The sequence below is a fragment of the Puntigrus tetrazona genome, chromosome 15, assembly GCF_018831695.1.
Source record: "Puntigrus tetrazona isolate hp1 chromosome 15, ASM1883169v1, whole genome shotgun sequence".
NCBI classification, from domain to species: domain Eukaryota; kingdom Metazoa; phylum Chordata; class Actinopteri; order Cypriniformes; family Cyprinidae; genus Puntigrus; species Puntigrus tetrazona.
This window is the reverse complement of record NC_056713.1, coordinates 10,814,268-10,829,409: the sequence shown is the minus strand read 5'-3', so window position 1 is coordinate 10,829,409 and position 15,142 is coordinate 10,814,268. Positions and strand designations below refer to the sequence as shown.

Below are 15,142 nucleotides of genomic sequence, written 5' to 3'. Positions count from 1 at the left end.
GACCGTATTACGTAACGTCACTCACTGGATTTATCGCATGCTGTTTCGCTCAGCCAGCGTGTGAAGTCCGTGTATTATTTGAACTCATTAAAAAAGACTCAAGCTTGAAATACCCGTAGCTCAGCAGATTGCCGATGGCTCCCTCGTTTGGGAAAAGGGTTACTCCCGCCCCAGGGCTGCGGATAAGTAGCTCATCATATTCTCCACACAGTGGCATCTCTCTGGGTGCAGTGCCGACTGTAAATACACAGCGGTAATCTGCTTAAGCTGGCCCATGAGCCGGTGCAGCGTGACAGGTGTCTTACACATACAGTAGCTCCGGCAAAAATAGCAGCAACAGCAGCTCGACAATTGAAACCGTGATAGCGGTGGAAACTGTAGAGCTTGTTGTACAGTATTAGCTTGTCGCATCAACGCTTCAAACCAAGTGGTGATGTGACTGAAATCAGCTTAATTATGTTGTGAGCCTCATCCGCAGCAGTGGAGGGAAAACTCTGTGCTGCGTGATGTTTCACTCAGCAGATTGACAGAACGCCCAGTTTTATGCGAGGAGTTTGTGCAAAATCATATGGTTTGTTTGGCGAAAGACTATCAGCAATTCTCGTACGGCATTCGTAAGCCATTTGACTTAACGTGACATTTTTGTGTCAAATTTGAATTGGAATAAGAAGAAAATACGTGGGAGTTTATTGGATCGTAAGGAAACTTTGCCAACATCCGTGGCCTTGGTGAAGTCAGCCGGAAAGATAAAGCGGTTACGTTTTTATTTATTTAGACCAGTTTGTTAATCGGAATTTGTATTCCTTCGTGAGAAACTGACATTAAGACATTCCCGGTCATTTTTGGGCTGAATTCGTTTTAGAGACATTTTTATTACTGATAAAATGGCTTTTTCATTCTTGGCACTTAAATTTTTACGTCGAGAGTTATTTATTTTTGAAATAAGTATTTTGTTAGAAAATGTTTGAATAAAAAGTTGAAAGATTAATTGCAGACGTTATGTTTATTGCTTTTGGTAGTTAACCGGTGAATTAAATAATTGATAGATAAAGAAGAAAAAGAATCTTAAGATTAATTGAGTAATTGATTTATACAATTAAATAATATATATATATATATATATATATATATATATATATATATATATATATATATATATATATATATATATAAACTATCTGGTTTCAACAACTGACCAGTGGTGTATTGACCCAAGCTGATTGTTTCTTTCACAGAGTCAGGTTCATTGAGAACAAAAGTACCATTCTGTAACCTTTTCGGATGACTTTTAGTTGTTTGTGGCTTTTGTAGAAATGAGGCAACCTAGGTGAAAGGAACAGCGAGGGTGTAAACAACGGCGCGGTACCCATGGGGCTCTGAATCTGGCAGCGTCTTAAAATGCCACTATGTAAAACAACGCCCCTACAGCTTTGAAAATAATACAGCGCTATGCAGAATTGGACGCAGCGCTGTGCACGGAAATGTCATCGTCTCTTGCTCACATTACATATGTTACATAGCCCGCGGCTCTGCTCCGGTGGATCGCTGGACACCCCGGCATTCAGCTCATTAACATACTCTGCACACACACGGGATGTCATGTTGCCAAGCAACAGCGCCACATCACATAGAGAATGTTGTGAGCTGTTTTTTGAGAATCGCACTCGTGGAAAAAGGTACAACACCTACTGAGACCCGAGGAGCATCTAGTTCGGACCAAATGGTACATCTTATTGGCTCAGTTTGTATTATCCTTGTTTACTTGGGCACAAAAGGCTGATGCTGGAGTGTGGAAGTGCAAATAAAAGCAGATGAATTCGTGGCACCAAATAAAAAGCCTCATAATTGAGTCCTCTCTCTCCCCGTTATCACTTTTATCACAGCCTTTTGTGCAGTCTCCGATTAAAAGGTTTCTGAATGCATTTTAGAGCTCTTCCTGCCTGCTATAGTTTTTTTTTTTTGGTGTTTATCACCAAAGCATGGAAACACTGAACACATTTGTAGTGAATCTAGGTTAAATCAGAACTCAGATCTCAGACGAGTTGTTAAAACGATTAACGCATTTGCATTTGAACAATGCAAATTTGTGTTCGGCAGAGATCAGACGTGAGCTCGGAGATGTCTTTCTCTCGCGCAGCGCTGAAGCTTCAGAATTGGACAATTAATCAGGCTACGAAAAGGAGAGTTTTTTTTTTAAACGTGTCATTTTCAATTAATGTCTGAGACAAAGATTGTAAATCTTCCCCCCACTTTGTCTTGAGTAAAAATAAACCCCATCGTCGCTCAAGTGAAGTCACTGATCATGTCCTAATCGGGCGCGTTTCCGAAGGCGAGACTGTGAGACGGTTGCGTAACCTTACGCAGTCTCAACCAATCAGAAGATATTTAGCTGTGGAGCAGAAGTTTGGGTTTCGTACAGTCTGTTGGATTTCGCACAAAATAGCGATTTATAAATAGTGTTATTATTCAGGTTTTTCTAATAACTCTTTATGTTCTTGGGAGGGAATTAATGTTGGGAATGAATTCCAATTCTGGAGATTTTCTAAAAAGTCTTAAATGAGAGGCATCTTTATTGGTTTATGGCAATGCGGACAGGAAGTGGAACAAATTATTATTTTGTGCATGCAAAGACGAGGACACATACCGTATTATTATTTAGTGGGTACTATTTACTTAAAACGAGTGAATAAATTAGTAAATTCGCAATTTAATAAACGGTGGGAACACTTTAGAAGATCATACACGTTTTAGCAAACCGAGTAAATTAATTAGTAAATCAACGATATGCGTGTTAATTACCTAAAACAAGTGGACAAATTAGTCAATTTTGTGCACATTTGAATAAATCGAAGTAACAAATTAGTAGTAATATTAGTAATGTGTTAGTAGACTGAGGGAACGTATTAGCAAATCGTGCACAATTTAGTAAACCTTAGGAACAAATTAGTTAATCATGAGTATGTTTTAGTAAATCAAAGGCATAAATTAGTAAATCGTATGCATATTTTAGTAAACTAGAGACCAAATTAGTCATTTGTGCACTCGTTTAGTAAACCAAGGAAACAATTTAGTCAATCATGCACACATGTTAAACTAAGGAAACATGTTAGTAAATCATAGACACATGTTAGTAGTCAGAGGGAACAAATTAGTCAATTGTGCAAGGCTTTTATTAACTTTTTGAATCATTCCTTCATCATTTAAATGTATCAAGCGACTTCAGCTTCAGAACTGAATATTTTTTATTAGACGCCAATTCCAATCAAGCTCTCAATTGTTTTACATTTAATTGTGTACTTCACCAAGGTGATTAAATTTAAAACAAATGAAAAAAAATGCCAAAATATTTTAAAATAAAGTAATTTCTGTAAAGACACGAGTCACTTCAGGCTTTAATGTCGCACGATCCTTTAAAATCATTTTAATATGCTTGATTTGGTGCTTGAAACATTTCTCTTTTTTCAATGTTGAAAATTGTTAGCGTGGATAGCTGTTAGCGCTTTTTGTCAGGATTTCTTGATGAATAAAAATAAACATTCAGCCTACTTTTGATCAATAATTAAAAAAAAAGTGAATGTCTAAATGCTGGCTGAATGCTAGTACTGTAATGTTCCGTATTGACTAAGACATCAGTATATAAACGTTACAGTTCCTGATCCAAGCACTGTAATGACGGTAAGGTAATGAGGTAATGATTTCAACAAGCTCTTTCAGTGTGGCTTTATCTTCTCTGAACAGTCACAGCGCTCCAGACTTCACTTAATCTCCCGCGCTTCTGTTTTCCCACACAGTGCTAGTAAACAGTTCGTTTCGCATGTGATCGCCCCCCACCCAGACTTTTCTTACGGTGTTTTTCCTTTTGTCGTGAAGAAACTCTTCCCTGAGGGATGATAACCTACCCATGATACCGCCGTCTGACTGCAGGCAGTTCATTTGAAATCGACATCTGGCGCTAACCCAGCTAGTTACACAAAGTTCAGCTGCGTCGTAGAAAACATCACAAATTTAGGTATTCCCAGTCTCCAGCAGAGACGCTGAGGAAGAAATGCCTGTGAATCTCTTTATCTCTTACTTTTAAGATTCAGCGTGACAGTTCTGCAGGGCCATTTGTTTTCCCAGAGGAAATCGACAGATATGAAAGAGGATTTCAAATGAAATAGGAAGTCGAATGCTAAAATGTATGATAATTCATTCAAATATTTGAATTGATGGTTTATAAAATAATAATCCCGTCAACGGTGTTCAAATGTTCTACATTCGCGTCATTTTGGATGTGATAAACAGATGAGGTGAGATGATATGTGTCTGGTTGGGTGGGACTGTGAGCATAGAGGCACATTAAGCTGCAGTCACGAACACACACACACACACACACACACACACACAGAGCTCTCTCATCGTAATAGCACTTACTCACGACTCACGAAATAGTGCATGAAACACCACGCACACTTTCATTGATTTTTTTTGTCATTTATTCACACTCATGTCTCTCCAAACCTGTACGTTTCTTTCTTCTGTGCGACACAAAAGAAGATATTTTTCAAAATTGTACTGGTAGCTTCTTGCAATGAATGGACACTGATTTCAGGCTTCAGAAACGACGCATTAAAACTGGCCTGAACTTGCTCGCTGAAATCGTATCATTAGCGCGATGAAAAGATTCAAACGGCCATTGATATTCATACAATTGATATTCCAGCGAGCTGTTAACCACTCTAACCAGATTTATTCAGTGAGTTGAACTCAAGATTGATTCATAAATGAATCATTTAGATTGACGGAACTGGATTAGATCATTGGTTAAAAAAGATCTGAGCAAGGGTGCATTTAAATGTATTTCTCACATAAAGAAGACTTTGAATTTGATGCACAAGATGTACAGACCACTTTTTCGCCGCTTTATTACTTTACTTACACTGGGAAAAAAATACATTTACATTTGTATACAACAGAAGCTGAAAAATTGTATGCAATGACACAAAGTTGAGTACATAAAGACAGCCTTTTCATTTTGAGTGCACTTTTACTTTAAACACAAAACAGACACTTGAGAAATAAGGTGGAGGTGTGCTGTGAAATTTCTTTTGCTGTGACTGAGGCTGTTTTCAAACTTGGTTCAATTGATTTGTAAGCCAATTTCTGCAGAGGTCAGCAGCAATGAGGAATGCATTATAATACTATAACAGGCAAATTATACGCCATCAATAGCTGTTCACTTCCACAAAGTAGAATGGATTGCTTTCATACCAGTTATGAACTGCTCTGTTCCACAGATTCAGCCTCTTGAAGAGGAGCTCAGCTTGAAAATTGGCATGGAATGAAAATTCACCATATATATTTGTAAATGCTTTTTATAGGTCTTTCTGTGAACAATCCATTCGTGCACATATTTAATTTTTAGAAAAAAGATCTCATAATGTTTAATCAAAATGTCATATCTGGACCTTCCAGACGCACTCTCTGGTGATATATACAGGGCTTCTCCAATTACTTAGTTCCTGTAAATGATTCGGGAATCTAACAGTCCCTGCAACCTCGCATTCATCTGCCTCCATTTTTAAATTGCAACGCCCCCGTCTCAAAATCAAATCAACAACCAATGCATAGAACCTAGCTCTTTGCTACATATTTTCTTATTCGAAAAAATTCGTTACACTTAGATAAATGTCACAATTCAGAAGAAAAGATCTGTCGCTTCCGTTTCTCCTCGACTTTGCAGAGCCTTTTTTTACTGAATTTTATTTAAGCCCTCTGTGTAAACTCCTCCTTTATATATAAAATGAAATTGAAATCTTTGTGCTCGCATGGGCTGCTCAAAGCAGTTGTAATATATTCTGCTTTGCTATCAGTATCCGCTGGTTTCTAACAATTGGGATCCGTCATAATGACGTGCAGAGCTGTAGGTGCTACACAGCCAAGAACGGCTGCTTTTATCCTCACAAAGTTTCTGATCAGACGTAGTTGACATGTAAATGTGGGCATTTGTCATGTGTTAATGTATTCAACCTAAATCGTTGCTGAACAATCTGTTTTTGCAGCTTTATTTGAATAAAGGTCTAGATTTTCCCACTGGGGATGAAGTTTTCAGTTGTAGAAGTTTCCAGAGTTCAGATCTGAAGAATGTTCCCAGAAGAACATTTTCAAGCATAATTTGATTCCTCCTCGTATTTTCCTTCAGTAAAACAGTCCTGGTCATACTGTAGAAGTCGAATCTGTCTTTAGCTCAACAAAAGCGTTCAGTGTAGGCAGCATTGTTCTTGTAATTCTTCAAAGCAGGGACTTCAGAGATTAGAGGTCTGTGGCCGTTACACACACAGCTCCAATGTCACCGTGCATCTCCCAGCATGCCTTGCTAATAAGAGACTAATTAATTTAAAGTCCTGTGCTCGGCCGAACTCTAGCCTTTTTACGCCGCTCCCAAAGTTGACCCATTCAGAGTTATTCTTTTATCCACATAAAGATCACAAATGTGTGAAGTCACATGAAATGAATGGCCCTTCAGCTAAGAACAACAAACATCCGATAATATTGATCGAATATGCTGATTTAATTGAGGTTTACCCTCCTCCGGCTTTGTCCATTTATTAAATTACCTGGAAGACTAAAGGCCACCATCTGTTAGAGGATCAATTTGGTCTTCAGTCTGCTCTCTTTGTCTTTACTCATTTCCCAAACATCCCCCGTGCTCCAACATATGAATGAGAAATGAACCATGGCCACACTCAAGTTAACGCCCAAGCTGTGAGTTGTTTCCTCAATTGAAATGTATCGATCGGTTTTACTATTTCCGTTCTTAGAGATTCGGAGGGCAAAATAGACAGGTAGTTTTTTTTTTTTAAAAATGACCTTTCTGGCCTAGCTTAGAAAGTGTTTAGGAGGAAATTTGAGTTTCTCAGGAATAAATCTCGGCATAATGGGTTGCTTTTGTGCCACAGTGCTGAATGCGCTGATGTCGGCGTCAGATGCGGCGGCAATAAGGCAATAAACGAATCTGCAAAACTCTAAGGAGGTGAAATGGCCGAGTTGACAATGAGCTTGTTAGGTTCACTGTCTGTTGTCGCCTCTCGTTTAGTCGGATCAAAATGACACGACGTTGTTTATCTGAAGAGCCCGTATCAGAAGGGTTTCCATAGTTACTTGTGCGGCTGTAAAAGAGGAGAGATCTGCCGCTTGTGTGGAATTAATGAAAAGTGCTCTCAGAGGCTGCTGAATTATTCATGTGGAGAAACAACTCACAACTGAGGAACTTTTCCAACTGTATGATTTTTCTGGACTAACTTTAGCTCTGTTATAGCAGGTTTGTTTGATGTGTTATTTAATGCTAATACTTTTCTCTCTCTTCAGTTTCTCTGCAGGTCGATATTACACCTGCGCAGGGTGAGATCAGTGTTGGAGAGTCTCGATTCTTTTTGTGTGAAGGTAAGTTTTCGTATTGACCAGATACATTCTGGCCCTCATTACAGTGCTATTCTGTAGGTAATTCAGCTCTGACTGCTTGCACTGGGGGAATTTTTGTAGCCTTGGCTATGCCATTTATTCTTGGTTTTTGTAAGCAAGGAGTGGGATCCCTTCCTAGTTAGTTCCCAGTGTGGGCGAAGGTTTCTTGGTGTGACGCCATAGAAACAGAAGCAGAGTGCCAGCTGACCAGGTTACATCTGGTACCGATATGGTTTTATATTGATAATATGTATGGCATTTAAAATCAATGTCAATGTCATTGTGTTCTTTGCCTACCAAATTGCAGTGAATCTGTTTATCCATCTGTATTGCATATTACTGTCAATCTTTCTTTCCTGCTGTCATTTAATCGCAAACATTAACACTGCTCATTTTCTGCTTTATGAGCAAATTAGTTTAATTCAAAATAAATCTAGTTTAGAGCAGGGGGTCAGGTTTCTTCAAAATGGGCTCTAGGGAAGGGATTGTTTGGGGTTTGTGAAAATGTGAAAAATTAGCTAAATTTGTCATTGTTTATGGTTTAATTTTGATCATGAGATTTACTTTATTCTGTTTAGATACAGATATAGATAGATTTACAGCAGTAGAATTTAATATTAAGAGTGCGCTCAAAAATACAGCAAAAGAGAGAGCACAAAAACAAACTATTTTGAATGCATGCATCTTTCTTGTCCTATGCTGCCTTTATCTTCACTGGGGCTTTTAAGCCAATTTTCTTATAAAACTGCTTTAGAAAAATGGTTATTGTGAGAATTGAATTTGAATAATGTGCTTTAACATATTTATGCATCTAACTGATAGTGGGTTGGAAAAACAAACTTAGTACTAAATAAATATGTTCTAGTTTTTGTTCCTTTTGGTTATGACATTATATAAAAAAACAATGATTTAATTTAGCAAATATATTGTTTTTATATCCCACTAAGTTATTTTCTCACCAAGCATAAATAGGGGCTTTATTTGTTGCAATATGTATTTGTTTTTATATTTTAGAAAAGGAAATGATCTTCTGTTTTTATGGTTGATTATTGTCTATTTTGGAAAATGTGTGTCTCTCTCTTTATGAAAATTCTTAATGTCGCCTTCTAAAAATCTGGTGCACCATTTTAGTGACCTGATTCCTGGCCTTAAAAGGTCAGGTTTTCCATGTTTTTGTAACTTAAAAAAGCAGTAATCTTCCAGATGATTCATTTTCTGAAATGGTACACTAGTGTAAATTTAACTTTAATGCCTCTGATGATGTTCTATGTCAGCAAATATCACGGAGGAGTCAGTAAATGAGACCCATGTGAACAAGACTTGCAAGAGGAATATGTTAAACCTTTGTGTAGCCTATCTCTCTCTCTGAAAACCGTTTTTTCCTGGTTCCACTCTCCTGGGCTTCATTTGAAGACCCAAAGGCGTGGAACAGCGGCTCTGATAATTGCTCTGAAAACTCAAGTCTTCACCAGTGCTGTTTCCTACGGTCCACTGATTTGGGTAATAGACTGGTAACCTGAGAATCGGTTGAAGTTTTAAGTTGTGCCTTCTGACAGCTGTTGTGCCAACGACACCTAATCCCAACTAATTCAAGCAAACAATTCAATCTTTTCAGGCCTGATTCGCTTTTGATTGATTCATCTCTGCTTTGTGGATGTTTACACAAGCTTAACTTTTAACACAATGATTTATATGATGACACATTTAATACATAAGATGATATGTTAATTTGGTTTGGGTTGTAGTTATCGGCGGGGCCAAGGAAATCGATTGGTTTGCTCCAACCGGTGAAAAGATTGAGCCAGGCAGACTGGATATCAGCGTGATTCGCAATGACGAGACTTCCTCCACTCTCACCATCTATAACGCAAAGGTTGACAATGCCGGCACATACAAATGTATGGCCAGCAGTGGTGATCGGGAAGCTGAGGCCACCGTCAATCTGAAGATATACCGTAAGATATGTTTGATTCATTTGTGCTGGAAAAAAACATATAGTGGTATGGCAGAAATAAAGTTGTGACGTTCACGTTTTCAGTGTATTTTTGGCGCAAACTTAAGAAGTTTGGCACACCAGTTGGAAAGCGTCTGAACATTCCTTGTGCCAATTGTGAGGTCTCCATCTCAATCTCTCTAGCGCCATCAACAGTTAAAATTTTCACATGTGCTTCTACTCATTGTATTTTTCAGAATATAAATGGTAACATTTTGAAATAAGGTGTCATTTGTTAAAGGAACACTTAAATAAAGTTAAATAAAGCTCATGAAGATCTCTGGGTTGTCGATTTCCATAGTAAGAAAAAAAATACTATGGAAGTCAATGGTAACCAAAAACAGCCTGACTTTCTTCAAAATATCTTCCTTTGTGTTTGGCAGAACAAAGTAATTCATTCAGATTTGGAACTACTCGATCATGAGTAAATGATGACAGAATTTAAATTGTTGGGTGAACTGTTCCTTTAACAAACACAACTTGTGATTTTAATAATTTATTAGTAAATGCAAAGATTAGCCTGTAGAAGCATTGTTCATTCTTAGTTCATGTCAACTAAAGATAACTAATGAAATAATTATTGTAAAGTGTTGTCAATAAATTAAATCAAAATTAAATTATTGAGAAAATGGGGGGAAAAAAGTTCATCCAACATCAAATTCTTTATTTAAATGGTATTCAGAGCAGTAATGAAAAACAGAACAATCATATTCATTTTTAATCAACATTTATTATATCACCAAACAAATTTCCTAAACAAAGTATGTATATTTTTAAATCAATTTAAAATACAAGCCACAGCCCATTGCAGATGATAAAAAATTATATTTCCAACATTTTTTAAAGGTGCTTCTGCGGAGACTTTATTTTGGTTGGTGACTTGCTGTGCAACAATACAAAATGAAGCATTGCATGATAAGTTATTGCTGGACTGCTGCTCTTTCCTCCAGAAAAAATCACCTTCACAAACGTCCCATCACCTCAAGAGTTCACGAAGGGGACAATGCCATTATAGTGTGTGACGTCATAAGTTCACCTCCGCCCACCGTCCTCTGGAAATACAAAGGTGCAAAGATCCAGTTTGAAAAAGATGGTAAGAAAAAGTTTCACACTTTACATGTCAAAAATGATGTTACATAAGAAGTGATTTACTTTTCTTAACTCTCGCTGTTTGCATGCATTAATAAATTGATGAGATCATTAGTGCAACCCAGTGCTGCTTTCTCAGAAATGTGGCACTTTATTAATCCCTGGGATAACTGAATACGCAATTTCACACACATCTGTTCGTCTTTGTTCTGTTTCACAGTCCGTTTCAGGACTTTGAATAACAACCATCTCCAAATCCGAGGCATCAGAAAGACAGACGAGGGTGTCTACACTTGTGAGGGCCGCATTAAAGCCCGTGGGGAGGTTGACTTCCGGAGCATTAAAGTGGTTGTTAATGGTGAGTCTCACAGTACCTATAGTGCTCGGGATTTAGGCATTTCAAAAGATCCCAGCAGAATCCGAACCCTCTTTGACTCCAGAGCAATTACCCTGGCTGAGACAACTGGTCTCAAATGACAAATTATACAAACGCTGTGCATTCTTTTCTTTCTTTAGCTTCTTATTCTCGTGAAAATTAATAAATGCCTTTTTTAAATAGCACATCCGCCCCAATAAATTGGATTAGGAAAGCTTAATTGGTCAAATTCTTTCTTTGTTTTTTCAGCACAGCTTAGCTTGTTAGCTTAGCATAGTGCTGACTGGCTAGGAAAAGCACTTGATTTAGCTAGAGCAGGATATCGCTGATATTGAGCTGTGCATTTATTTGATCAGCAGCTGTGTTGGTGTTGAGGTCGAGTATAAAGCTCGGTGTTTTGTGTTGAGGATCAGACGTTTTTTTGAAGTAGCTGTTGTCAAGATGCTCCGCAGACATATTTCTCTCATCTCCTTTTGATTTCTTTCTTATTTGCTGTGTCGTCTTCCTTCCTGCGGTAAACCCGGTAATGCGATTTCCCCTTTTATGTGTGCCTTTCTGTTTATTTGTTTTCTTGTTTGAGTTTAATTTGACTCCTTAGCGGGTTATCTTTATGATGTTGTTTAGTCTGCTTGAGCGACCACGGCGCAGGAAAATACAGCACTTAATTTGTGAGTTCCTTCTTATCAAGAGAGGATGAGCAAAAATTGACACAAAAATTGGTTATATCGTTCATTGACAGCCAGTTTGATTTCATTTTCAGCGTGTGTCAGATTTGCTGCGGTGCCATATATTCTCTTTGTGAATGTGATCAAAGTGAACCTTTGAACAGCATAACTGTCTTTTTTATCAAAAGCCACATTTATGAAAGAGTAAAGACGTATTTTGAATGGCTTTACGTTATACACATTATCGGAAACGTGCACATTGAGGCTCGAGGCAACACAATGGAGTCAAAAGCATTCGATAGTCGCGCATTCGCATACTTTTACTTTCTTTTTCCTCCGTGTTATGTGTATATTTGTATTAGTATTCCAGGAGGTTCACATCCTGGCATTTTCAATTTGCGTAAAGTGCTAATTTCTTGTTCTGCAGTGGTTGTTCCCTGAAGGCAGCAAGTGTATATACAACTTGATTTCTGATTAAATGTTAAATTATTTTTTATTAAAATTGATTTGGCTGTGCATGTGTGAAATATTATAAAAAAAAATGCAACAACAACAACAACAACAAAAAAAAAAAAACTATTTAGTATTTTCGTAGAAAAACATAATTGTACAATGTTGCCTTAAGGCAAGAGCTGTTTCGAAACATATATTAATTATATTTAAGTGTTCTATTTTAAGTACAATAAGCAGTGGTTTGTAGCTAAGAGGGTTAGGATATAGACGTTTTATTCGGCTCCACATATCAAACCTGCAATTTTCTTTTCTTCTCAGTCCTGCCCACTATACGAATCCGTCAAGCGGAAACGAACGCCACCGCTGACATGGGCTTCTCAACACTGCTGGCCTGTGATGCTGACGGATTTCCTGAGCCGATGGTGACCTGGGCACGGTAAGCCCATATTTTTTAGAGAGAGAAAAACAAGCGCTAGCGAAACACTGGCTTTGCTGCACCTCCTTTTGTGTATTTCGAATTAGGAATTCAAAGCAAGAGGAAAGGGCCTCTGAATAAATGAAGAACTTTTGCGGATGACATGGCATAGAAAAACACACCATTAGTAGTTTTAAAGTGTGAGTCTGTCCTCAGCCATCAGCGCGTTCTCAGCGGGAGTGCTTGCTCTCTCTGCTCGTGGAGGAGAGCGTGTGAGACACGAATCCCTCGGGATGATACAACACGCCTCAAGGATCTTTTGTTCGGTTGTGGAGGGAGGGGGGGGTTGGTGAAGGAGGTGTTTATTTGTCTCAAAATAACTCAGGTCCTCTCCTCTGACATGGGTTATGGTATATTTATTACCTGTTTGACCTTAAATCAAGAGATCACCACCGCGGTCAAGAATCCAATGAATTCAAGAGTGTCTGCACAAAGACCGCTAATAGAGGGGCAAAGAGACTAGAATGAAGGGTAGTGGTTGGTTAACACCGTTTCCCGTTTTCTTAGCTTTTTTGGCAAAATCTCAGTTGGTGAATGTTGTACATGAAAACGTGTGGCTTAAAAATATATTAAAAGTAACATTTTGATCCAGAATGTATAAAAGCAAACTTGTGGATGTGATATAATAGAAAGAAGAAGAAGACGAGGAGGAACAAGAATTAATAATAATAATTATAATAATAATAATAAAATTAGTACTTGTATCAATACAATTATTCAATATTTATTTGTTTTACTTCATTTAGATTCTCTTAAAATAAATATATTAGTTTAAGGTGCTACAATTAGTTAATTTAACATGTTTATATTTTTATTATTATTATTATTATTATTATTATTATTATTATTATTACTAATATTCATTACAACCATTTCATATTTATTATTATTCCAGACATTTATTTATTATTTATTATTATTACAAGATTTATTTATTTATTTATTTATTTATTTATTCTATTTCTTATTTTATTCTTATTTTTTTATTAAACTAAATATTATACACACTATTATTTCTGTCTTTAGATTCATTATTTAAGTCTATAGCTTTAGTATTTTATTAATACTTTTAGCCTTCACAAATTTGGTATGAAGGAATTTTTTTATTACTAATATTCAATACAACCGTTTAATGTTTATTATTATTCAATATATTTATTTGATTGTTTATTATCTTTATTGTAGTTTTACACACTATCCTCATTTCTTTATATTTTTCATCTTTATAAATTTAGCATTTTGAAATAATAGTAATTGTAATAATAAAAATAGATATAAATATATATATTTATTTATTTTTTCAGTCTTTAATAAAATACAGAGTATAAAATCGTCATAGAAGTTTGCAGCAACAAATATTTTGAAAACCCTTCCTATAATCATCACTTTTCATGACTAGTATGATCTATTTTTCCCCTAAATTTTGCATGCCTAACAGAACAAGCTCTGTTCAGATTAGGGAAAATATTCAGATTAATCTCTCCCGATGCTGTTTTGTTTCAATATGTTAGCACTTTTTTTCCTCTCAGGAACGATGTTCCACTGAAGAATGGCGATAAATACAGCTTCAATGAAGACGGCTCTGAGATGACAATACTAGATGTGACAAAGCTGGACGAGGGGGATTACACATGCATTGCTAAGAACAAAGCTGGGGAGAGCGAACAAGAACTTAGCCTTAAAGTCTTTGGTAAGAATTCATGAGCGATGAAGTCTCGCAGGAGTCCGGAGATTTGACAGTACTCTGTTGAAGTTGATATTGAAAACTCAACAACGACTAAAAAAAATATTCAGTTTTATTCTGCAGAGAACAAAGCGCAGTTGCCTTAAAGAAATAGTCCGCTTGACTCACTGTTTTCTTTGCTCTGTGAAATGTTTCACCTGGGAAAATGTCTGAATTTCTAACAAAGCCTAAAGACATTTTAAATGAAATAAAACAAAAAAAGAGGTGTTTATCAAAATTTTCACGTGAATGCTGATGGATGCAGCAAGCTCTTAAAATTATCAGAAAGCACCATAAAAGTAGTTGATTTGACCATATTCCAAGTCCTTATAATAGAAATATATATATATATGTGTGTGTGTGTGTGTGTGTGTGTGTGTGTGTGTGTGTGTGTGTGTGTTTGTGTGTACTATGTATATTTATGTATATATAAATACAAACACATACATTTATATAAAAAAACTATAAAACTATTTTTTGTTTCCATAATATAGGTCTGTGTATTATGTATATTTATTATGTAAATACACATATATGCATGTATATATTTAAGAAAAATATGTTGCGTTTGTAACGTTAAATACATTTATATATAATATAAGTAATATGAAAATAAATATACTACATATGCATGCCAATATATGTGTGTCTTTGTATATACATAATTAATATACACAGTAAACACACATTTATTGAATAACAAAAATCTTTAATTTCGGACGTGATTAATCATAAATACATGTAAATAATGTAAAAATTTTCTAAATATACACAGTACACACACACACACATATATATATATATATATATATATATATATATATATATATATATATACTGTATATATATATATATATATATATTGTCTAACATAAATGTATTATGTGAATCGTATATTGGGTAAACAAAATTTTTTATTTTGCATGCG

The 15,142-nt window shown here is 36.2% G+C and overlaps 1 protein-coding gene across 1 annotated transcript in view; it reads left to right on the top strand.

The window, feature by feature from the left end:
• Positions 1-15,142, top strand: part of ncam1b (neural cell adhesion molecule 1b) — an 81,613-nt gene that overhangs the window by 25,775 nt on the left and 40,696 nt on the right. Inside the window, 7 exon segments of the mRNA XM_043259257.1 lie at positions 7,348-7,422; positions 9,186-9,395; positions 10,384-10,422; positions 10,425-10,526; positions 10,743-10,880; positions 12,335-12,452; positions 14,021-14,181. Coding sequence (XP_043115192.1) covers positions 7,348-7,422; positions 9,186-9,395; positions 10,384-10,422; positions 10,425-10,526; positions 10,743-10,880; positions 12,335-12,452; positions 14,021-14,181 — 843 coding nt within the window.